This window comes from Microtus ochrogaster, linkage group LG4, assembly GCF_000317375.1.
Source record: "Microtus ochrogaster isolate Prairie Vole_2 linkage group LG4, MicOch1.0, whole genome shotgun sequence".
Lineage (NCBI taxonomy): Eukaryota > Metazoa > Chordata > Mammalia > Rodentia > Cricetidae > Microtus > Microtus ochrogaster.
Window position 1 is genome coordinate 62,697,643 of NC_022030.1, and position 25,622 is coordinate 62,723,264.

General features: G+C 50.3%; 1 protein-coding gene across 2 annotated transcripts in view; it reads right to left on the reverse strand.

Moving 5' to 3' along the window:
- Window positions 1-7,138: 7,138 nt before the first annotated feature.
- Sh3bp4 (SH3 domain binding protein 4) overlaps window positions 7,139-25,622 on the reverse strand; it is an 80,549-nt gene continuing 62,065 nt past the window's right edge. For both annotated transcript variants that reach the window (XM_005361714.3, XM_026786386.1), the window contains exons 3-6: window positions 24,722-24,969; window positions 16,660-19,013; window positions 9,872-10,060; window positions 7,139-9,137 (exon numbers count right to left, since the gene is read on the reverse strand). In XM_005361714.3, the coding sequence (XP_005361771.1) occupies window positions 8,913-9,137; window positions 9,872-10,060; window positions 16,660-19,013; window positions 24,722-24,839 (2,886 nt within the window). In that variant the 5' untranslated portion in view covers window positions 24,840-24,969 and the 3' untranslated portion in view covers window positions 7,139-8,912. The remainder of the gene's footprint in view (window positions 9,138-9,871; window positions 10,061-16,659; window positions 19,014-24,721; window positions 24,970-25,622) is intronic.

The window sequence follows — 25,622 nt, forward strand, 5'->3', positions numbered from 1 at the left end:
AAACCAAAAATAAATAAATAAATAAATAAATAAATAAATAAATAAATAAATAAATAAAAAAAAGAAAAACAATGACTTGGTTGAAGTCCCTTTGCCTTCTCCAGGTTACCTGGTTGGTGACCAAATCTGACTCCTCCCATAGCTGCGGAAAGAAGGGACTATCATAATTATGTGTTATATTTTAACCAGAGGTCTGTTGTCATCTGAATGTCTTGCAAAGTCAGATCCGATATTGTAAACGGTTTGTGCTTGCTTTTGAGACAGGGTCTCTGAGTGTAGCCCTGGCTGTTCTAGAACTCCTACCACACTAGCCTTGACCTCACAGCTATCCTCCTGCCTCCGCCTGCCAGAGTGCTGGGATTAAACACATGGGTCGCCATGTCTGGCCTTTGGTGAGCGTTTGAATGAAGCAAGGAGAGGGAGCATATGCTGACTCTATCTTGAGAACAATCCTATCCATAGCTACAGGGCAAGGCTGCCTGTTTGAAGGGCCACAGAGTGTAAGACAAAACTCACCACCGAGGGACGGGAACGGCTGACCACCTCCAACTCCTCCAGTCGTATTTCAAGCAGAGTTCTGGATCACAGAACGTGTATGACAAAACTGAGTCGCTTTGATGAGTGTTAGCTTCTGGCTTTGATTTTGAGACCTTTTGTTATCTGAAGTATTCATTCTCCAACAACAGGCCCCTCAGCGTGCTAAGGAGACATCTCCGCAGGAGACCCTCCCTCTTGCAAGCCTCAGGTTCCTGGTAAACTATGCATTCTCTCTATTTTCTCGAAAACCAATGAGACCCAAAGAGCAGCTGCCTGCACACACTCTGTCTGTGGTCTCCATTGTCCCTAAGGCTTCACAGCCATGGTCACCATCACGCCTCCTTTAGCACCAGAGAAAACCAGCTATGATTAATGTACTGGCTAGTTTTATGTCGACCTAACACAAGCTAGAGTCGTTTCGGAAGAAGGAACCTCACGTGAGAAAATGCCTCTCCCACACGGGCCTGTGGGGAATTTTCTTGATTGATCATTGTTGTGGGAGGGTCCAACCCACCATGGGCGGTGTCTTGCTCCATGAGGAGCAAGCTAGAAGGCTTCACCCCTCCATGGCCTGTGCCTCAGCTCCTGCCTCTGGGTTGCTACCCTGTTTGAGTTCCTGCTCTGACTTTGGAATTGGAGACTGTTTTAAAAGAGTAATATTCATTCTCAGTCAGCAGGTTCCTCAGAGTGCTGAGGGGATGTCTGTGCTGGAGACCCTCTGCCTCACAACCCTGGGCTCCTGGTAAACTATCCACTCTCTTGGTTTTCTTGAAAAACAACAAAACCTAAAGAGCAGCTGCCTGCACACACATGGTCTTGGTCTCCATTGTGCCTGCCCTGATTCCCCTCAGTGGCGAACTGTTTGTTACCTGGATGTATAACAGGAACAAACTCTTTCCTCTCCAAGCGGCCCTTGGTCATGGTGTTGCATCACAGCAATGGGAACCCTAACTAAAACAACTAACAAGGGAAGAAGTAACAAAAAGCCTGACTCTGTTCTGCAAAAGACACCAGAGGCTTCATGCAAAACACACTTACTCTTGTTCTCGTAGCTCCAGATAGCATGCATGTAGAATAGTGCCTCTAGCCATCGGAACATCTCTGTGTATTTTGTACAAACCTAATATTTGAAAAACGATAGTGTCCCCCCCCCCCCATGTCCTGGGAATTGTACATAAATCCCCAGATCTGTGTGAATTATTTTCAACTAGGTCAAGTGCTCTGGAGTCTCTGGCACACATTCGTCACCTCTTCTGCCTTCAATTTCTCAAGTCACTGTCACATGGAGGATGTGATAATTAGAGTTATATACAGGTGCTGGGAAAATGCCTCAGAGAAGGGTAGTCTGATGGTCTTAAGTTTTGAAGGCATAATTACCTTCCTAGGCGTTCACTGGCTGCACAAAGAATCTGCCTCCATAAAACACTTTGATTCTCGTGCGCAGGGGTTGGTGTGTAGATGTCAATGTCACAATCCGCTCTGCCGACTTCTCAGTGCCGACCTCACCACAATTCACCGTTGTCTGCTTTCTTCCAGCCAGCAAGAAAGGGTCTAAATTCTCTAGCTCTCTTCCTCGGAGACAGGAAGGCAGGCAGCCATGCTGGGGTTGCCAGGCAACTATCAGTACCCCCCACCCCACTCCACCCCCACCTCCTGATTGTTTGGATATGAGAGAGGGTTTGGCCACTCAGAGTTGACCTGAGTCACAGCGGCTCCCCACTGTAACCACACCTGCCATTCACACCCGTGAAGGACGATCTGCACCCTGGGTGTGAGCTGACTTTACACCAGGCGAGCAGAAGACTATGTGGGTGTGTGAAAACTAAAGCGAGCACTTGTCATCCCAATGTGCGAACCTCAGCTGCACTGAGCATATATATATGCAACATGACAGCGGAAGGAGCAGGGAACCAAGACAAGCAGACACGGAACTTTCTAGAAACTATCTAGACATCCCCCCCCACACAGTCCACAGAACTTACACCTGTTTAACAAAACAAAAAGCACCACCAGGTGCACCCAAAGGTCTCTGGGCAAACCTAGCCACAATTCCCTCAGAGCCGTGGCCTGCCTTGGCTGTTCGGTCACCCAAGAACTGAGCATGTGCGTGTTTAGATGTTCTGGGTGTCCCACTCACAGTGCAGGACACACCAAGCGGCTGTGAAGCAGAGGCAGAAGGCTGTGGAAAACAAAGGAAGGACTTTAGCCTGGAAAGGGCACCAGGGAAGATGCCCTCACAGGAGCCTGACTAGCGGGGCTGAGCTGGGAGCTGAGAATCCACGGGCGACCCAAATGGCAAGAGCTGACTCATATTGGAGCTTCTGAAAGGGCACCTCCTCATCCGGTGTTAAATAGTGAAGCATCTATAATTGTCCTCGAGAGAAATATGTTTCTGTAGCAGGCCTGCAAGCCCTGGGAAAAACTGCAAATTGCTGTGGTCTCGTGTGACCCCATGGTGGAGACACCTTACCCCTGTTGGAAAGTCAGACACTTCTGCCAATTCACTTGCCTGCTCCTGCAATTTCTGGCTTTCAAATCAGAGCTCCACACAGTGGAAGCTGGTCAGGAGTATTATTTAGCTGCAACGGAAGCCGAGAATCTGTTTTGAGGGTTCCAGATATAACAAGAGTGTTTGTAAGTGACAGGCACTGTTCAACATATGTGTGCTCCATCTACCCTCAGTTCACAGGACCACATGATGCATTCTGAGAAGTCTTGGGTTGCCTTCTGAGGTGAAAAATACACTCAACACTACCCATACACACACACACACACACACACACACACACACACACACGTATATATACACACATATGTATATACATATATATGTATACACACATATGAGTGCACAGATATCTTTAAGACAAACCAATTAAAATGGAAAATTAAGAAAAATGACTTTAGATACTTAAAATGCCAACTCACACACCAATTAATTTCTTCAGGTCTTCTTCTCTCTCCCATTAGGCAGAATATTAAATCAAAAATTTAAAACCACCACCTTCCTAGTCTGGAACAAACATATTTCTCTCAAGGACAAAGAAATACTAATATTTTATTTTAAAAACAGGAGATTTTAAAATAACGGGATAGCTGGATAGCTAATGTGTGGGAGACTGGGGTTTTTAGAACAAGTGGCCGTTTTGGGTTGTTTGTTTATTTATGAGGGGAAAATTGCATTTTTAATTTTCATTATCTTCTACATTCCTGTCAAGAGTTTATATAGGCAAGGCACTAATGTTTTAGACACTCCAGGGAATTCTCAGATGTTTATGTCTGTGGATGTTTTTGTAGATGTCTAAACGCTTATCACTGCCTTGAGAGTCTGGTGGGATAAGACCTCCGTTATTTTGTGTCTGATTGGATAAAGCCTCCATCAGTGTGCCGTCTAGCACTGGTGAGACCTCCTATTACTGTTTTGAATGTCTGACTGGGTGAGACCTTCATCCGTGTGTTGCGTGTCTGGTTGGGTAAGACCAACCATTGTGTGTTTCTGAGACCTCCAATCACTAAGGCTAGTGTCTGGTGCAGATGTGTGCTCTCACTAGGTGGTGCTATTCAACGGACAAAGAAGCATGCTTAAACTTTCCAATAGCAAGCTTTGGTACTTAGGTGTAAAGAACGCCTTTCTTTGTTCTCCCAGGTTTTATTTCATGCATTTATATAATAAGGTGTATCTTACCTTCATCAAATCATCAAGGGTTCCATGGCACAAAGAGCCAGTTAAGTTCCTTTCAAACTAGTTTACAAAACACCAAATTTTGTGACAGCATCAGGTACCAAATGAAAATGTTTGCCTTTGTGTTCTTGGGGCACACCGCGCCGAGTTCCATGCCTGCAAGGTTCTTTGACCCCTGCGAATCTGAGCCGGTTCTGATGCATTCAGTTTCCACTTTCTTTTACGCTGGTGGTAAACGTAGCACGAAGCCAGTTCTCCATCCCAACAGCCACGTCTGTCTCAACTTCAAATGCATTTCTACTGTGGAAAGGAGCAACTCCCTCATGCAACAAACAACAAGAGACAGACGGGCTGTTTCCATCGAGAGTCCAGTGTGTAACCCGGCCAGGTGGAAGGGAAGGGAAAGCCTAGGCAGCAAGGACTTCTGATGCCAGTCCTGGAATCCCAGCTACTTGGGAGGCGGAGACAGAGTAAAGCAGGCTGTGCAAAGCCTTGGCTCCACAGGGAATTCAAGGATGATGGGCAAGTTAGATTGACTCTGTCTTAAAAAGTGAAACGAGAGCCAAGATGTTAGCTCAGTGGTAGAAGGCTTGCCTAGCGCGTGCAAGGGTCTAGTTTGAGCTCCAGTAACTGCTCTTAAACAAGGAAGACTTCCGTGTTCCATGCAGGAAGGACAGAGGTCATAGGAAGTGTACAGGAAGCAGGGTTCGGAACATCTGGAGGAGAGGGGAGATGGGGACTGGTGGTGAGAGCTGGTGAGAACTGTTCAGGAAGGTTCTACGACCAAGTCTGAGTTTGGGAGTTGTGGCCAGGTGGTAAATACTTGAGACAGGTGAGAAAAAAATTACAGAAGGAATTACTCAGTGAGCATCCCACTGGAGGTGACAGAGTGGCAATCAGGCGGAGGTCACAGAGGGAATTTACCATGAGCCTGTGGTGGTGTATGCATTTAATCCCAGCACTCAGGAGGCAGAGGCAGGCAGATTTCTGAGTTCGAGGCCAGCCTGGTCTACAGAGTGAGGTCCAGGACAGCCAGAGCTGTTAGACAGAGAAACCCTGTCTCAAAAACCACCCCACCACCAAAAGAAACAAATTCACCACAAGTAAAAATCTTTTTTCCCTTGGAATCAGAGCCTATTTTTAAAAAGCCTTATTTTTTTATTTATAACTGTGCATGTGTTTGCGTGTGAGAGCTCAGAGGCCAGAAGTGTCAGAGCTGGAGTTACAGGTAGCTGTGAGCTACCCAATTTGGGTCCTGGGAAGGGAACCCTGGCCTTCTGCAAGAACACTACGCACTTTTAAGCACTGAGCCATCTCTCCGGCCACCCCCATCCACCCTGTTTCGTTTTTTTTTTTTTTTTTTTGAGACAGGGTCTTACCATGTAGACCAGACCAGCCTTGAAGACAGACATTCACCTACCTCTGCCTCCCAAGTGCTGTAATTAAAGGCGTGCGCCATCACGCCTGTGTCTAGTTTTAACATCTTCTTTGCTTAGTATCTGGTCCCAAAGGACACCAATCCCCAAACGGCGCAGCAGCACTGCTTTTCACGGAGGGATGGAGGGAGACGGCATGCTGGGGGTTGTGTGGTGTCAAAAGCTAACCTGAGTTAAGTCCTGCTACCTGCGAGTTATTTGAATTAGAGTCAGCATAGATGAAACCATGACATTAGATTACGGTGGGACCTAATTCCAGTGATCAGTGTCCTAATAATGGGCAAATGAACTAATTAGGCCATTCGTTACCTTCATTTTAGACGTCTGGCCTCCACAATGAGGAGAGGATGCCCTTTCCGAGTTCAGCAGTTTGTTAGGGCTGCTCTGAGCTGGGGAACGGATGGTTCTGTGGCACAGCATTTGCCTGGTATAATAAAGGCCCTGGTAATTCTCATGCTTGACACTGGGAGAAAAAAAAATCCATTTTCCTGTTAGCCACGTGTAACGGGTAAGTTAGGGGGCCACATGGGACTGTGTCTTCGGCAACAACTTAAGTGAGCACTCGGCAATCATCCCAAAATAAGAACAGGTTTATCTGAACTCACAACTTAGGCGTTGATGTCCAGGACTGTTGGCCCTGCTGCTATGGAGCCTGTGGAAGCTAGGGGGATGAATGGCAAAGGAGGCCATTCAGGTCATGGCCAGGTACAAAAACAAGAGGAAGACTGTTCCCCAATTCACATCAAGGGCACACTCCCAGTAACCTCGCTTCCCCGCCATCAGGCCCTACCTCTTAAAGGTCCCACCCCCACCAGTGCCCTGCTGGGGACCAAGCCTTTAACTCTAGGGCCTGTGGGGGACACTCAAGATTCAACACTGAGTAGCCAGAATTAACACAGGCAACATAAGGTGGAGGGGGCTGAGCTCACAGGGGGCTCTGGCCCATGTGACGAAGATCTAGGCTGTGCAGATGCCGCTTTCCGTCTACGATGCCCATGTGTCAATGCTGGACAGTGTTCCCTGGTCTGGCCTGTCTTTGGTCCAGCTGGCTCCCATTCAGCCTGCCAATTGATGGATTCCACTCTCTCAAGCCGGCTCTCCATGAGCCCCGCTCCTCCCACCCACCTCCAGCTGGGGTTGTCCCCATGCCAACATGTCTTGCTCCATTCTTCCTGACACGAGAATAGGCCTTCACTGTTCGCTGCCACTGGTAGGCCCAGGAACACGGCCAGCGTGCTCAGAAACTGCTGGGTCTTGAACTCAGTGCTGGGGGATGGTGTTACTAGTTCCTGATGGTAGAGGCCAGGAACCAGGAGAGACATAGACACCGGCCCGGGGTGACACTGATTCCCATTTGGTTGTAATGAATGATCTACCCACTCAGGAGCAATTGACAGCAAGAGAAAAAGTCCCCTACACCAACTGCCACAGTCACTCAGGGTGACTGACGGGAACCTAGTCACTGACTGACCTTTATGCTGGGTTTTATTTAAAGTCTGGCTAGGCACAAAGAGACACATACACACAGGCTAACCAGTTAAAATATCCAAATAAAATTTACTGCAACTTTTGTAGAATTTGTGTGCTACAAGACTTGTTGCATAGGAAACTATTCAAAGCCCCTGAGGAGAAATAGCCACGGTTTAAGGTGCGACTGGTTTTGTTTCTTCTTTGGGGGAGAAGGTAAAGAGATGTTCTCTGGGTAAAACAGAGGCGCAGAATGATGGGCATGTCGGTGGTGATGGGGGAGTTGGTGTGATTTGGTACTTGTAGCATTCATACCTACTGCTTCCTTCTAACTCTGTTGGTCTGAAGGGTCTGAGTCAGAAGTGGAGGACATGTCAGCTCAATGCCGGACTATACACTGACCCAAGGAAGTCATTAACTTGTTCCAGGAAAGCAGACGGAGGGCAGCCCCCAGGGTCTGCAGATGCCCCCAGAGACAGCCCGAGTCCTGCCCATTGCCAGAGTCACTTAACTGCTGATCTTTCTGGTATGAGTTCGACTTCCTGTTTCCTCCCCCAAAGCCACAGCTACTGTGTGACCCACCACCCTGAAGTTGAATCCTCCGCAAGCCTCCAACTTTCCCTAGAACATTGCTTAAGGAAAATGTTCCCCGTGCTAAGGGTTACACTGTTGGATAACCAGTTGTTCCCCCTGTACTGTTATTACCAAGGAGATACGAGTGCACCAGGAAGGAGAATGTCCAACATGAGAGATGAAGTGTGGTGTTTGGCAACGGCAGATGGCACCTCTGCAGGCCAGCATGTGACATCGCCTGAGAGGTGACCATGATGGGCACAGGAAGAGTCATGGGCCACTAGATTCCGGCTGGGTGCTAGGGTTTTTCTCTCACCTATGACAGAGGCAGAGCCACCCTGAGGGAGACAGCAGTCAGTGCCCAGAGTGGCAGGGACTACCTTGCTCTCAAGGGGGCACTGTTCTTCTGAACGGTAGGTGCATACACACAGGGGTGACAGGGACCGCCAACTCCAGCTGATTTCTCATTTGTTGGCAGAATCTCATGGCAGTGAGCTGCCACATGAGGGCTTTGTTGGTCACCAAAGCCCACAGACCAACACGTCCTGTGGATGGCCGCGGAGGACAGCAAGGCAGGAGAAGAAGAAAGGAACGGTAGGACTGCGGGCATCCTCAGGGCCCGTTTACTAAACGTCACCAGGCCCATGGACTTGCCTTCTCACAGGCGATGAGTGGAAAATGTCCACAAGCAGCAAACTCCTTTCCACTCCTGAGCGTCCAAACGCCAAGTATGCCTGGGACTCTGAGACACCCATGGCCTTTAAATATCTATATACACCTGGAACATAATTTAAAAAGGCCTTTGAAGAACATAAAAACCTCCACAGCGTTCGCCTTTACTAAGGTGATGTTTTTTTTTTTTTAAATAACTTTTACAGTCCATTAAAAAATTAGATACCACCTTTCTCACGTCCTCTCTCTTCTTTTGTTAAAAAAAGTGATTTTTAAATTTCAACAGACATTTCGACAAATAGAAAGCAACACGATTGGCAACAACCAGAAGTAGAAACCCCCTGGGACCTGCCCCTGGATAGAGGGGCAGGTCAGAGAGTCCAAGGGCCTGAGTCCCTCCTGGGCGTGGCTGGCAGATGGGCCTCTACCTGAGCAGCCATGGCCCCCTGCACCACCTGGTGATGGCTCGGCCCCCTCCCTGTGGGCAGACGATGGGCGCAGGGTTCCAGCTCTGCTGAGCAGTAGGCCAGGCCCCCCTCCCCCACTCAGATCACAAAGTCATCATGGTCCGCCGGGCTGAAGGCTGCTGCCCTTAGGATGTCCAGCGTGTTCACCAGGATCAGGGTCCCCGTGAGGTGCTTCCAGCGCCTGGTGATGGGGTTCTTCATCTTGTCCAGGCCTATGTGCAGTTCCTGGATGACATCTCGGTAGCTGTCCCCAATCTGGTGGCTCCAGGTGAGTAAGAAGTCGTAGGCGGGTTTCCACATGGCCTGGGTGATAGAGTTACCAGAAATATTAAAACAAACAAACAAATAAAAAAGAGAGAAAGCAGGATCAGAGGATAGTGAGCTACATTGGTCACTCTTATGACATTCACTGGGCGTCACAGTGGCAGGTGGAGCCAGGGGGATGGTCAGCCAACAGTGGGCAAACAGTAGTGTCCTCGTGTACATGAGCAGCTAACAGAACCTCTCTTTCCTCACAGTACCCACTTTTGCCCATGCTGTGGAATATAAATTGACCATGCAAAGAAAGAATGCCTTTATGTTTGGTACTTCCTGCTTACTTCCTGCTTCCCTGTCCTGTGAGTCGGATCAGTCTCCAGGAACACACTAGAGACACCCTTCACCAATAGGGCAGTCAGTCTTCGGGTATGACTCTACCATAGCCACCTTTGCCTAAGTTAGGTAACACAGCATATATTCGACCAATACAGTGAGACCCCCAGGGTTCTGCTGATCTCACAGGAGGTAATTTAAAAATAAAATTAGCGAGGGAGGGCAGTCCACCCTCCCCAGCCTGCGGCAGAGCAGCCTTCATGTCTTCTACTGTGGGTTTTCAAGACAGGATCCTGAGAACAGTTGCTGGCTCCCACCTGCTGGGGCTGTCATCTTACCCTCCTAGAGTACTAGAAAGTAGATTGCTTATTATTTATTGCACCCCATGGGAACTGGGGGGGGGGGGCAAAGGAATTAAGCAACCAAGGGGTTGGAACCCCACTCACCTCACTGTCCACCACCCCGTTCCTGTCTCGGTGGGGAGACTCGTAAGCGTCCATCTGCTGCTTGGAGACCTTGGCCAGCTTCTCGGCCAGTTCCCTCCAGCGCTGTGCCACCTCGACAGCTGTGGTCAGGAGCACAAAGTCCTGGATGAGTCTGACCACCAGGCCCTGACAGTCCATTTTCAGCAAAGCCTGAGAAGAGGGAGTGCAGTGTGAGGCCAGGGTAGGCTGGGCTTTGGGGGGAAGGTTAACCTGCAGATGATGCTCTTTACCCCAAGAGTTCAAGACCGAAGCAGTGTCTGGGTCCCTTGCCTAGCAACCTGGCACCATCCATGCACAGGAGGAAGGAGAAGGCTTACAAGGCGTATGGGTTGGCACCATCTCCAGAACTCATGTCCAGGACCCCAGAAATCGACCTGTGATGTAGGTTGGTCTCCTTTCTATGTGTTACTTTCATTGGTTAATTAATAAAAAAAAAAACTGCTTGGCCTGATAGGTCAAAATATAGGTGGGTGGAGTAGACAGAACAGAATGCTGGAAAGAAGGGAAGTGAGTCAGTCACCATGATTCTTCGACATAAGATGGATGTGGGATAGAATCTTTCCCGGTAAGCCACCACCTTGTGGTGCTACACAGATTATTAGAAATGGGTTAATCAAGATGTGAGAGTTAGCCAATAAGAGGCTAGAACTAAAGGGACAGGCAGTGTTTAAAAGAATACAATTTGTGTGTTGTTATTTTGGGGCATAAGCTAGCCGGGCAGCAGGAACACAGCCCGCCGCTCCTTACTACAGACCTGGCTTGGACAGACATCTTTTCAGATATAACTTGACAAATAAAACCACAGAGGGCAGATCATCATGGCTAAAGTCCCTAGGGCCACCCACTTATGAAGTGGTGTTGGACTGATATTCTTTCCAGAGGGGGCAGAGGGAACTGATACTCTTTCCTGAGGGAAGGTCAGTGGTGTCCCAGCCACTGGAAGGCCTGGCTCAAGTTGGCCAAGCACGACTGTTGTATAGATAGCAAGGCACACTGGCAGACACTGAACAGCTAAGCCCAGAGCCCCTCAGCCAGAGACGATAGAGGCAGAGGCAGGATTCTGTTTCTGGAGGCTCTTTCCATGTTGCTGAGCACGTGGTAACAGGAGTTGAACCAAACGTGGCGTCAGAGTGGACGGGTTTTACCCCATTTCAACCACTTCCCGTCTTTCACAAACTGGTTGATTATAATTTGGATTCTGATATCTGGAAAGAAATTGTTTCTATGAAAACTAAAAACGTGTTTATGTTCCGGAAGAAAGAGGTACGATCGTGTATATAGTCACATGTGTGGGAGTGGATGCGTGGCATACTGGTGGTCGGCGGGCCAGTCTTAAGCTCTGTCTGAGGTGCTGTGGGTGTAGAGATAAATTGAGGAAGGAAGGGTCCCCTCAGTTCTATGTGTTGTCCTGGAAGAAACTGCAAATGAACACAGGGCCTAACAGCAAGTCAGTGAGTCATATCAAACGAGCCTGAGTGTCTGTACACTTGGCTGCCTGGCTCTGGAGGTGGCCTCGTGTTCTGGGTAACAGAGTGCGTCAAAATCACCTGCTTTAGATTCAAGTCACTCTTGGCAGGAGTCAGCGAATCTGCTCTTTCCCTAGGGACTCTGGGCACAGACTACAAAGGTCCTGGGAAACTCAGGCCACTCTCTGGCCTCTGATGGGCCACTGCTGGTCAGGAGAGCACCTGGCCAGGTCCTGGGCAGCCGAGGCTCCATTTGGCTGGTGCTGCTGTGGAGAATGAAGGTGTCTCACCTCTCCTGCACTCTGCCTACCCTTGGCTCTCTCTATGACCCAGCCACTCACACCACACAGTTTGTTAAAGTGCCTGCCTTCTCCAAAAGGGTGAACTCTGAATACACATTAAGTCTGAGCAGCAGGAAGTGCACCTCAGGATTCCTGCTCTGGGGATTTCCAATCCTCATAATAGCTTACTCAGGTAGACACAGACATACTAGAAAACACCAAAGGAAATAAAACACAATACAGAGTTCACATAGAATTTGGCTATAAAGCAGGGACAGTTCTAAATCGTGGCTTGTAGCTCACATGGCTTCTGTCCCAACTTCACAGGGGCAGAACGACATTGCCCAAAGGCGGTTCTTGTAGTTTTATTTCTGTTGCTGTGATAAACACCTGATCCAAAGCAACAAGGGAGAAAGGGGCTTACCTCGCTCACAATTCCACATTACAGTCCTTCACTAAGTCGAGAGCTCAAGGGAAAAACTCAATTGGCTAGTCACACTGTACTCAGTCAAGAGCGGAGAGAAGCAGTGCCCTTCCTGTCTGCTTATTGCTTTCTTGTGTTTTATACAGTTGAGGGTCCCATGCCTAGAGAAGGGCACTGCCCACACTGACTGTCAATCAAGACAGCCCCCCTGCAGACATGACCACAGGCCATCCTGATCTAAACAAGCCTCCAGTTGAAATTTCCTTTATAGGCAATTCTAGGCTGTGGTCAGCTGACTTAAAAATTTACCATCACAGCAACTGTAGACAACCGGGAGGTGAAGGGACATGGCCCTGTCATTGTAAGATGTTGTTTACAGTAACAGTCGGCCACAGGCTATGTGGCTGCTAACCTGTTTTCACAAGCTCTTAGGAAAATACAGTAAGCTAGTATTTGGGGTTTTGCTGTTGTGTTTTTTCCTGAGAGGCTCCGGTAAAAACTCTCCTACGCAACACAAGGGGCATGGCTGACGGGGTCACACTCTTCACACAGTTAACTACATAGCCCACAGTTCTATCTCTGCTCTCCTGGTCTGAGGGATAAGGTGGGTTTTTCTCCTGATCCATTCTGAGCTCCCTTGCCACCCTTCTGGACTCTTCTGTTTTCCGCTAGCCACCCATCTTGGTGTCTTGGGGCACCTCCATCTGCTCCTCTCCTGGAGACAACTGTCTTCCTGGCTGGCACCCTACAAACCCGCTCCCTCTTTCTCACACAAATTCCTCCAGAGGGCCCGCTGTGGCCCTCTTTCTGTAAGTCCCACGCTATGACCCAACAGACTGCTGGAGGCTTGGTTCTCGGTGGTGACTCCAGGACCAGCAGCAGAGAGAGCTGACCCTGGGCCCTTGAGGGGCGCGGCTTTCACAGTCCTCCCAAGGTTTTAGTGAGGACACCAAGAGTGGTTTCTAAAATCTCTTTTCCTCTTCATTTTCAGGCAATGACTTCTTCCTCCCCACAAGAACAGAGACCACAGGGCCCATTCAGGATGGTGTCCTCAAAGAAAGAGTGTCTTACACCAGAGGCATGCTGGGACTGAAGAGATGGCTCAGTAGCTGGGAGCATTGCTGCTCTTTCATGACGATCCCAGCACCCACATCAGGTAGCTCACAAACACCTGTCACTCCATCTCCAATGGATTTGAGGCCCTCCTTTGGCCTCTAAGGGTACTGGAGCATGCGTGTGAAGAGAAACATGTATAATAAAAACAAACCCTTTTTTAAAAAGTGTATTCCTTTAAACTAAAAAGCACATTACTGGATAAAGCCCATCATAGTCCCTAAAGACCTGGTTCTTTCGGGTCCTGCCTATGACCCCTTTCTCCCCAGGCCACTTCAAACTCGTGTACCCACGAGATGACAGTACCACAGATCTAGGAGATGCACACATGTGCCTACAGTCAAATTGTTCCCCCACTCAGTGTTTCTGTGATTCACAGAACATCCACGAATATGTGTTCCCACTGGGACTTTCAAAGGCACTCAGAAAATTCTGTTTCCCATGGCCCACAGAGTACAACAGAAGACGCAAGATGATCCCGGTGCCTCATAAACAGAACACGTTCTGCATTTCCATCCTTTCTGAAGACACCCCCTCCTACCCTATACATACATACCAAACCTCAGGTTACAAAATCAAGTCCCTCAGCCCTGCCAGGCACTGGGCCAATGTCTTCAGGGTCAGTGTATGTCTCCTGCCACTCTCCTGCCAGCTGACCCCAAAGTGACACTGGCTATCTATGTAGCCAATGATGTTTTCTGCTCTCTGGAAAGAGCCTGTGACTTAGAACAGGTCAGACAGGTTTTACAGAGGGTCTCGAACTTCAGTGGTCATCAAAACCACAAGTATCTCCAGTCAAATATGCAAAGGTACCAGAGTGCAGGCCGCCCCAGAAAAGTCAGTTGTGGAACATCTACCACAACATCCTACCCCTTGTCAAGAGGGACACAAGCGGCCCTGAGTGGCATAGGCTGGTGGCCCTTGTTACATACAGGGGTGGAAGGGCAGCAGAGAAAGGAAGCATAGTGTGACAAGAGCACAGAAGGCCCGGATGCTTCTGCGCCTAGGCCATTGCTCACACACCCACCCACTCCCTCCCACCCTCTTCCAGGGTCTCCTCCATGCCCTCCTTCCTCCATAGAGCGTAGGTCTAATGGAGGGCAGTAATGACAAGCATATGCCAATCCTGACTCGAGCAAGCACTTCGTCAAGGGCTGGAAGCGACACCAGAATGGGCATCCGAGCAAATGCATCACCAGGAGTCCAGGCAGGAGGGACATCAGCTGTGGAACACGCAAGGGGGACAGTTGGTGCATGCAAGACACAGAGAAAAGCCCACAGGCAGAGGCATGGGCTGCCACAGGCCTGAGGTGCAGGGGAGGAGCCCGGTGGCCATAGAGAGGAGCCTCCAGACTTTGGAGAGACCATTTCCTTCCAGTCCGCACAGTGACCATCTCAAACCCTCCTACTTCCACTAATTAGAGTTGTCAGAGCAGAGATGCTGATGGTGCAGAGGAAGCTCACAAACAGAAGGGGGCGCTGGTCTAGCTAAGTGACCTGCTAAGTGGGGCAAGGGAAAGCTGGGGCCTGACTGACCCTTAGTCATGAATCCACAAAAACGAAGCAGGTTGCCGAGGCTGGGGTTAGCCAGCTGTGGGCTTTTGACGTGTGGCCAGCCATTAAAATTCAGCTATTCAGGAGGCAATGCCCGAGATAGCTGGTTAGAACAGAACACAAGGAACCTAGGTTTTGTTTTTATTACAAAACTGCCCTTACCCCAGGGCCAAGTCCCAGCCAAGGCCCGGTTGCTTCTCCTCCAGCAGGAAGGCAGAGGGGACTCAGAGTCACACAGGACCCTCCTCTCTCCAAACCTGCCATGATCGATAAGAACCTGACCACAAAAAGTAAATAGGAAATGGGCATAAAGCCCCCATCCATGATGTTTGCCCAGAGGAAGGAATTGGGCCTACTCTGGGTAAGCGTCCTTCCGCGGTGGGATGCTGTTTATGCTCCACGGAAACACCTAATTCTCCAGTTAATGAGGAACACTGACAGAGGGCTCCTGCCTGGGGAGCTCCAGTCAGCCAGGGAGGCCAAGGCAAGGGACTCCCCATGACCTTTGGGGGATTTGTTTACATGGTGACAGCTGAAGAGACCTGTCTGACCCTGGTGGGTGACCCACATGCAGAGCCCATGTTGTCCCCATTCACTTCTGGCTTCTTTCCCAGTGAGACAGCCAGCAAGGCCTACTGGGGCCTAACTGTCAAGGGCCTTCCTAACTGCAGTTCACACTGCCACCTCCCTTTTTGGGGAGTCGTGGGCCTGTTCTTCCCGTGCTGTGGCGCAGTCAAAGGGTCTCTCATGCCTTGCTGCTTCTCAGAGAGATGTGTGATGATGTCACGTGGAGGGGGCAGGTGGGGATGGGATGTGGAGCAGGAAGGCAGCCCAAGAAGCTGGGGACAGGAAAAGCAGGAACAATCAAGAGGCGGTCACCAAGGGTTCCTACCAGCCACAGTGACCATCAGCACCTTACAACTTGGGTGGGCTGCCTGTGGGAAACCACGAGGCTGTTCCACTGCCTTACGCTCCAAGGCCCAGGGTGCTGGAAGACCTGGGAAGGTCTCAGGAAATATCTCTAGGTGGCCTGAGATCAGGGCGCCTCAGAACCAAGCATGGAACTTCTGTTTCCCATGCATTTCTTAGAACGCCTATTCATTTCATACTGGCCAAGAGCCTGTCCCCCATGGACTCAGATGAACCCCAGGCAGGGAGAAGGTATCGCAGTAGAGACAGAAGTTGGAGGTGCTAGGTAAAAAATACAAAGCAAGAACTCACATCAAGGCAAGGCCAGGATTTGGGACAAAAAGCTTTTGCCCTAAGTCACAGAGTCTGCTGAGGACCTAACACACACAGATACCCTCTCAAGACCCAAACAGAGGCTTCTGGATCACAGCCTGCAGCCCCTCCTCCCATTAGCTTTCTAGTGCTGTGATAAACATCATGAACTAAAGCACCTTTGGGGGGCGGGGTGTGGAGAAAGGGTTTATTTGGCTCACACGTCCTGATCACTGAAGGAAGTCAGAGCAGGAACTCAAGCAGGAGCAGAGGTGGGAATCACGGGAAACACCGCTTATGGGCTGCATCCCACGGCTTGCTCATTCGGCTTTCTTAGACAATTCAGGATAAACTCCCCGCTCACGTCAATCACTAATCAAAAAAATATCCCCCACAGACTTGTCTGTAAGCCAATCTGAGGGAGGTAATTTCTCAATTGAGGCTCCCTCTTCCTGGGGAACTCTAGTTTGTGTGAAGTTGACCAAAACTAACCAGCACACACAGGTCCCCCAGAGGCCACAGACAGGCTCATAAATGCAGGAGAAGAGAGGGAGACACCTTCTTTATGGGTCCTAAAGGATCCAGCAGCTACACTTCCAATACTACCCCCTTGTGAGCTGGCCCAACATGACCCACGCTTATCTGCCTCAGGAAGCTCACCCAAGGTTTGGACACCAGCTGGGCACTCACCATCACTAGCTCCTTCTGGAAGGACTTCCGGTCCTTGTTGTCAGGGTTGTTACAATCTTCCTTCAGCTTTTCCAGAACAGATGCCACCCGCTCTGCCTCGCTGTCCAGCTCTGCCCGGCAGAAGAAGGTGAGCGGCAGGTTGCTGTAGCCCAGGGCGTCCGCGAAGGCCCGCCAGCTGCTGATGTTCTCCATGAGCAGGGTGCGCACGGAAGCATAGATGTAGGTGAGGAATTTGCAGGGCCGGAGGATCTGCTCCAACAGCAGCGACGTGCTCAGCTCGGGCCCCGAGAAGAGGCTGGGCCGGACCTTGCCGACCACGAGCACGTTCTTAGTGTGCACCAAGCCCACCTTGCCCTGATAGTAGCCGATGTACCACTCCTTGGTCCACAGCTGTCCCTTGAGGCGGATGCGCTCCTCGCTGAGCAGGGCCACCGTGTCGCCCTTCTTGTACTCCAGAAGGTAGTGGCTCTTGTTCTGCCGCACCACGGTCTTCAGGAGCTTGCCAAACTTGAGACTAGACACGGGGCGGTCCTGAAACGTTGGGTACTTGGTGGTGACAACAAACGGGGACAGGATGATCTTCCCGACCTCATTCTTCTTGAGGAACCTCCTCTGCCCGGATGGCTTAACGGCACTCTTGGGGGGTGGCTGGGGAGTCTGGACACAGAACTGGGTGAGGATGGCGTCCTGATCGTCCTTCACCTGTACCCTCAGCGTGAAGTCGGACAGCTCGTTGGGGTTCTGGGAGATGACGGAGTAGATCAGACGGCTGACCTTGCCCAGTTTCATCTGGAACCCTCTCACCACTTTGGCTTGCTCGTTGGCCTTGACCTCGTAGTTGGTCATGTTGGAGAACATACACACTCTGAGATCTTGGGGCCTGGACAAGATGAACTGGTGCTTGCCCCACAGCTGTAGGGCTACGGGCGCGGGACCGGGAGCCTGCCGAGTAACCTCACTGACCAGCAGGGTCTTAGGGGCACAATCATGTCCAAAAATGGTCACCACTGTCTTGAAGGATGGATGGATGTGCTTGGGACCATAAAGACCCACAGTGACTCTCTTATTGATGAAATCCCACACAGTGGAAGGGTAGAGGATGTTGGGGCCCTGGGCAACAACAGCGAGGTACATGCAGGGTTCCAGGTTGTCCAGCTGTACCTGGACCGTGTCCCCATAGCTGTAGCTGAGGGGGATGGGTACATAAGGCCCCTCCTTCGAGTCACTTCTCAGACACTGCAGGACCACTGTACTTTTGCTGAAGATGTCCCCTTTCACCTCGGCAGAGACTTTCATCTCCAAGATGATGAAGGTGCTCACCTCCAGGTTGCTCAGCTTCACCTCCACCACGGGGCTGATGGTGCTGGACCTGTCACTGTTGAGCTCCAGGGGAGGATCCAGCAGGGCTTTGATGGAGATCTGCTGAGTCTCCCCAGGGGCTACATGGCCCTCGGGCACATGGATGCTGATGTTGGTGTCGGGAAGCTGCACAGAACCCCCAGAACTATCCAGCTTGCACACGATATTTGTTTCCACAGCTTGGGTCTGGCCCCAACCTGGGCTTTGGCCAAGGAGGTCTAAGTCATGGCAGGATCGGGCCAGCTTCCGGTGATTCAGCCAGGCAGTTCGGAAATCTTCTCGGCTTTGGAACTGTTCTGGGGCCGGTGACTTCAAGCCCGTGAAGAAACCGGACGTTGTGGGAGCATCCGATTTGGCTTGCAGGACGGAGAGTTCCGAAAGGCTGTAGGAACGCTTGCTTCTGAAGAAGGGATTGTCCCGCTTGACCGGCTGCTCCACATGGAGTCCATTGGTGGCCGGGAGCTCGTCAAAGATGTTGCCGGTGCTGTTGGTGGTTGCTGAGCTGGATTCGGTGAAGGAAGATGTGCCCGTATCAAAGAGCAGCAAGTCTACAGTGCTCTTGGGGTTTAGCTCATCCATGCTGGGTTGTGCATTCCCATTCAGAAATGGGTTCGTTCGGACTCCATTCCAGAAAGGGTTGTTACTGTAGGGTCTGCCAGATTCTTTCTGGTCGTCTGTCCAGCCCCCTAGCAGATCTAGCTCCTTGGCGACTTCTTCAGGGCTATCTGGAAGATTGTCAATCATGCCGCTGTCACTCAGGGTAGAATTCCGGTAGTTCAGCGGCTGCACATAGGAGGAAGGGATGTAGCCCATCTCGGTGGTGTTGTGGGCATACCACCACTCCCCGCCAGACGTGTCCAAGACGTAGAGGTGGTCGCCCTTGGAGAACTTCAGGGTGGTGAAGTTGTTTGGGCAATAGTCTTTGATTGCAATCACTTCCTTTGCATTTCCAAAAGGCGTGGGGTTGTCTACTAGCAAGGCACTGGGGGAAGGCACTGCACAAAACAGAGAGGGAGAGAGAGAGAGAGAGAGTGAGGCCAGGCCTACAGGCACAGGAGACACTTTCAAACTGGGGACAGAGTGAGTGGATGAGGGGTGGGCCAGAACTGGATGGTGTCATGATGTAGTCACCAACCCAGCAAGGAAAGAATAGAAACCATCCTGGGGAAAAGATCCATGCGAGCCCCACATGGCCCATGTAATGACTCAGGAGCACTCTGGTATCCTGCCACCTAGCTACTTTCCAATTCAACCTTCTAGCTGGGACAAAGGACCCATAAGAATGTCCCTCAACCACCCTAGAAATGCAGACCACATGATAGACAGTGAACATGTCCCTATGCTCTGAACACCTCATTTTGATAAAATTTTTATCTAATTTCTGATCAGGACTGTCACTATGACGAAAGGGAGGACAAACATGACATGCTGAAGAAGACAGTGACATTATAGGCTAGGCAGTGGCCCCGTGATGCTATAGGCTAAGCAGTGCCCCTGTGATGCTATAGGCTAGGCAGTAGCTCAGTGGTGCTATAGGCAAGGCAGTGGCTCAAAGATGCTACGGGCTAGGCAGTGGCCCAGTGATGCTACGGGCTTGGCAGTGGCCCAGTGATGCTATAGGCTAGGCGGTGGCCCAGTAATGCTATGGGTTAGGCGGTGGCTCGCTGCACGTATGGACTGGGAATGAGGAACACTCAGATTCCAGCGACAGATCGTTGAGTCCTTGTTTTCTGTTGGTATGGAAGACAAAAAATGAGGGGCAGGTTCTTGACAACCAGGACTAGTTCAGTTTCAAAGTCCAACCCACTCCTCACTCCTCTTCAGGTGACAACGATTTTTGCGGGTCTTTTGGAACCATTTTAAAGGACTGCTTGAAGCAAGGAACCCCCATCCCCTGATAATCGGAGGTTCGTCTAGCCATGAACTGTGCTACTACCCAGTATCCATTTGAACACAGCCTGAAAAGCCATCACTTTGAAAACAGCTCAGGGTAAGGCCTGGTCTCCCTCCTCACACCATGCCTGTGAGTACCACAGACAACACCTGGAACAGACAAACTAAGTCATCTAAGTAGAGTGTATGCCTGGAAATATAACACAATGGATGTGTTCAACTCCCATATGTGGCCTGCCCCAAGTGAGACAATTTTCAAGGAGACAGGGAAAGCTCTTTCTGATGGAAGCAGACAGGGATCCTCCCCAAGGGAGCCCTCCACCATGACCTTACTTAGTCTAGAGACATCTGGTCTCTACAGTAAACAGAAAGAAACATTCTTTCCTTCTAAAATTAAACTAAATTGTGCATGCGTGCATGAGTGCACACAGGTGCACACACTGGTGCGCGTGCAGGCGTACACACTGGTACGCGTGCATGCATGCACACAGGCGTACACACTGGTGCGCATGGCATGGGTGTGGAGAACAGACCGTAACTTAGGACTAGGTGCTCTTGTTCCATTGTGAGATCCAGAACTTGATGTCGTGTCCTCCGGCTTAAGCAACAAGCCCTCCTAGCCACTGAACCATCTTCCCAGTTCAAATGAAACTTTGTCTAAAACCGACTGCATGCAGAAACGAGCAGAAGGGCTAAAAAAATCCTCAGCTAACCCAACTTGACAGTTGCTCAATACAGGATGAAGTCCGTGGTCACTGGGTCATCATCTATCACACTGGCTGCCCAGACACCATTTCCTGCCAGGTTCATTTCTCTTTGAAAGGGGACACAACAAATCAAATTCTGTCTCCGTGGCCAAGCTTGGGGAGCAGACAAGGAAGTCACTTAGATTCACAGCCGGCAGAGGGACACTCACCGGGCTCCCTGGGCCCTGGAACCTGCCCTCCACTCGTTTAAAAGGACACAAAGCCCTGTTTCAGGGCCCTGCTGATGCTGGTTCACCAGACCGACGTTGAGTTGCCTTTTGGAACCATGTAACCACGGGGTCCCCTCTTTTTCCCAATAAAGAAAAGACAACCTTTTAAGGAGGCTGTGGTGTGGCCTAATGGTGTACAGCCTGAAGTTGGGGCTGTACATCATCTGCCCGAAAAATCCACCCATTCCTTTCTAATTTCATTTGTTCACTACAACACTTAATACAGGGCAAGGGGAACGTTCTCCTTTACTCTCAAAGTTCAGAGGAACAAAGAGACCAATATTAAATTGAAGCAAAGGTATAAAAAAAAATCTGTACCCCACTCCCTGACCCCAGGTTAATCAGTGCAGAAAGTACCAGGCCCAGGGTTTGTCATTGCAGACTTGTCAGGATTCAGGAACCAACACCTCAAAACACGATCCAGAATAATTTCTGCTAGGGAACACGAGGAGAGCGCATCCTCCTTGTGCCTGAGGCCAATGTGGCCTGAGACGTGGGACTCACACAGCTGGGCTTCGACACACTTAGCCCAGAACCCCTGTCCCCACTACTCCTGCCTAGAAACATTCAATCTTAGCCTCAATTTTGGGGTCTTCACTTCCGTCAAAGGGCTCCTGTGTCACGCTAGCATACGCGTCATGGTCTGTATGCACTATGGTTGTTAATCTGTCTTTGTCGAGGATGCCATGTCTGAAAGGGTGGAAGTCTTCCTCTCTGCGGTATGTAAGCGCTCCAGGAGCCTGGCACACAGCAGGTGGGCAGGGAATATTTAGCAGCTGACAGTCACACATCAGCACCAGAACCATTGAATCATGGGGCTGACAAACAGGTCACAAGTCCCCTGGCCTGTGCCCTTCTGCCACCACCTCCTAACAGTGACGAACTAGATTGGTTCCTTTCTCCTGCCTGGTGCCATGACAAAACAGGTGACAAAGGCACCCGAGCAAAGGAAAGGGTTCGTTTTGGCCCAGGGTCTGAGGGTGTCAAGGCGGGAGGCGTGGTTAGCAGAGTGTGAGGCGGCCGGTCTGCAATCAGGAAGCAGAGAGAGATGAGTGCTGGATATCTCCAGTCCATGGGATGGTGCTACTCATATTTAAGGGGTCTCCACCCCTCAATTAACCCAGCCTGGGAACTGCCTCACTAGCTAAATTTGTCTCCTAGGTCAGTCTCAATTCTGTCAAAATGCAAATGTCAACCATCACATAAATCTTGCCTCTGAAAGGATGAGGATGACTGAAGGCCCTGCAGGGAGAGGCCAGCTTCCTCTCTGGAAGACCCTGCAGGGAGAGGCCAGCTTCCTCTCTGGAAGACTCTGCAGGGGGAGGCCAGCTGCCTCTCTAGAGGTGCACTATGTGACCGCTGCAGGTAACAGGAAAGGACAGGTGAACAGGACGAGAGCATAGCCAGTCTGTGTGAAGACACAAAATCACACAAAGCCCTCAGGTTGAGAGCCCCGACCCCAGGGAAACACAACTGCCTAACTAACGCTGGGTGGCCATGCAGAGAGACGCCACTGGATGAGGAGATGAGCCATGGGAAAGGCAGAGGGAGCTAGGCACTAGCAAGGCCTGTCTGCCCCTATTTTTCTTAACTTCTGTCTGTTTAAGCTCTCCCTGACACACGGGGCAAGGATCCTCTGGAATAGGTGTCTTACTTTCCCCACCGACTCTAACCAGAGACGTGGGACAGCTAGGAGGGACTGCTGGCGTTCTGGCTGGCTCAGAGCTTTCCCTGAGCATCTGGGGGGAATTTTTTCCTTGATGTGTCAAGAAGGGATAGAAACAGGAGGGCAGATCACATTGTGCTTCTGGGGCCTCGTTCTGAATCCCAAGAATCTTTGAAGGAAAACTGGAGAAAGGAAGCGATCCAGGCAGGGTTAGAGGTCATAGAAACCCTTCTCTCCCACATATGTGGCCAGTCATGTCCTCTAGAAATAAAAGATAAAACCTAAATAACCAAAAACAAACAAATAAATAAAACACAAGTAAAAATTAAATAGTGCGTGCCAGTCATTAAAACCTTGTTGGAATCCCTCCAAAGTTATTTCCTTTTGGGCTCCCTTCAAATAATTAGTTCTCTTATAGCAATATTTTCAAAATTAAAAAAAAAGCGCCAACGCACTAAAGCATGCTTTGTACACAGTCTGAAACACATCAATACAAATTATCATTTTAAGTTTACCAGACCAAAGAATCAGGATGGTTTTACTTAAAATTCTGAGCACTCCCCTTCTAGGAGACATGAAAATAGATTTCACTTTAAGATCTGGCTCCTGCAAGGGGCAACAGTCTTGCATCAGTTGGGGAACCACCATGGTGGATTGTGGCATCAATTCCCTCCTGGGGACAAGCCTATAGAATCTCTATCCGAGCACCAGGAACAAGAGGGTATGGGGTGGAGGTTCTACCTCACTAACTCTTCACCGAATCCCATCCTAATGGCATATGGGGCATGCTGCCCAGACCGACAACCGCCTTGGTTATAATACAGAGAAAAATATTCCCTGGGTGTTTACAACTTCAGGATTCTGAATAAGACATTTTCTATCGCCTGCCCTAAGTCTGTACACAAGCAAAGCATGAATGAGGGTAGGAGAATCTGCAGCGGGTGCTGTGACATGGGTCGCTTTGCCCTTTGATGCACACACTAAGAAAATGAACGTGATGCTGCCGGCTGGGATAGGCCAGCATCGAGGCCCAGGGATCATCTGCACAGGCCAGACTAGGCCTCCCCCTCAGTCCTGAGTGACCTTGGATTCTCAGATGCCCTCTCTGAACCACACTTGCTCTGCATACTGGGCAAAGCTTGCTTGCTTTCAGGACAATAGCATTTGGTTATTTTTAAACACTCAGCTCTCGTGTCTGTGTTTTGAGCACAAACCATGCAGGTTCTGCTCACCTTTTCCAGCCCTCCACCCCCAAAGCTAGAAATAAGAACACGTTGCCCACTACCCGACTGCAAAAAACAAATGTTCCGTTATTTATAGCAACACCCACTAACTCTGTTGCTAAAACACCTTCCAGTTTGTTCCCTTTCTTTCAAAGAGCACGTGCAGCAGAGCTCGGGACTGCGTGCACTAGCCAGGGCAGGGGAGCAGGTAGCTGATGTGAGGGATGAAGACACGGGGGCTGTAGCTTCAGTCCAGAACTGCTTAGTCTGGAGTTTGCCAAGGGAAAAGGAACAGTTCTCAGGAATAAAGTTCTGAGTACTCAGCGGGAAAAGGAGGATAAGGAGTGACTTTAGAGAAAACTGTGCGTGTGTGCATGTGTGTGTGTGTGTGTGTGTGTGTGTGTGTGTGTGTGTGTGTGTGTGACATCAGCAGTGAACTGTCAATGCTGTAAGAAAGAAGGCAGACCATGGTGACACAGGTGACCAGGATGCTACCAGTGCATCCCAAGGTCCAAGCGACTAGATGTGGTCCAGCAAAGTGAGAGTGGACTTTCAGGAATCAAATGACATCCTGTGATACATGTGTGTGTCTGAAAGATAGATTTGCTCAACGGTCGGAGTCTGTGAGCTAGCCAGCCAGCCTTGTGCACTTGGTAAGTTCCAGGTTCAGTAAGATCCCCTGTCTCAGAAACCAAGGCGGGTAGCATCTGAGTGACGTGTGGACTCCAAGTGAACTTGCATACATGTGCACCGCCACCTGTGTGCACTGTTTCTCTACACACTCAAAGCTGAGATAAATGGCCTTGTTTCAGGGAGGAACCGAGAAAACAGCAAGGGTTAGAGAGAGGGATACAAAACTGGCTGCCTGTATGCCTAAGAAGCTCAGGGTTAGGGAGACATCAACACCCCACTGTCCCCTCAGCCAGGGGTTGGCTAGGATCTTACCTTTGACATCATTAAAGCTTGTCTCTGAGAAGCCCTCGCTCAGGTCAATCAGAGTCCCCTCTGACTTGCACCGAGGGAGGCCACTGGAGTTGGCAGCCCGGATGCGCTGGGCTGCCATGCTGAAAGTCTTGGGCGGGTGAGGCGCTATGAACTCATGTCTTCTCCCCCAGTTCCAGCAGGGACAGCAGCTGCAGTCTCATAGGGCAGTCACGCTGCACAGCAGGGTCAACTTGGCAGTGTGCTTCTTCCTGGAGGAGGAGAAGAAATGATTTCCTCTGAGTGAGCAGAGCATGGCTTTGAGGGGAATCGTCCAGGAGGAGGGAATCCTCTTTCTTCCAGATCATTCCAGGGAAGAGAGGAGCAATTCATTGCTCTGGCCTGGGAGCAGAGGCGGCATGCTGCCCAGACTCTGTGACCAGTGGGCACGCAGAGACACTCTTCCTAGGGCACAATGGGGTCTGTGAAATGTGTCCCAGCACCTGGCTGGCGATTCAGTGCAGTCAAAGGGGACAGTCTGGGTCTGTGTGGGACACTGCCACTTCCAGGACTCAGGGAGAAAACAGCCTCTGTCTGCCCAGAGTTGGGGGTCCTGTTGGAGGAACAACCATGGGTTGCCTGGCACAGGCAATAGTGAGCCAGTGGTTCTTACGGCCTTTCCACGGTGATTTAGGGGGCTGCTCCTTGCCTGTGCGTACCCACAGTCCCCACTGGACCTCAAACAGGCATCCAGTTTGCGGGGCCGTGAGGGATTTGATGTGTAGCTAATACATGTATTGTTGGGCCCTGAACTGTTATTACTAGGTGTGGAGGACATTACTATGAGTGAGATTTGCTCTGAGTGGGGGGAGGGACAGGACTTAAGCACCTGTGGCAAGATGGGGGTGTGTTTCATTGGTTTGGA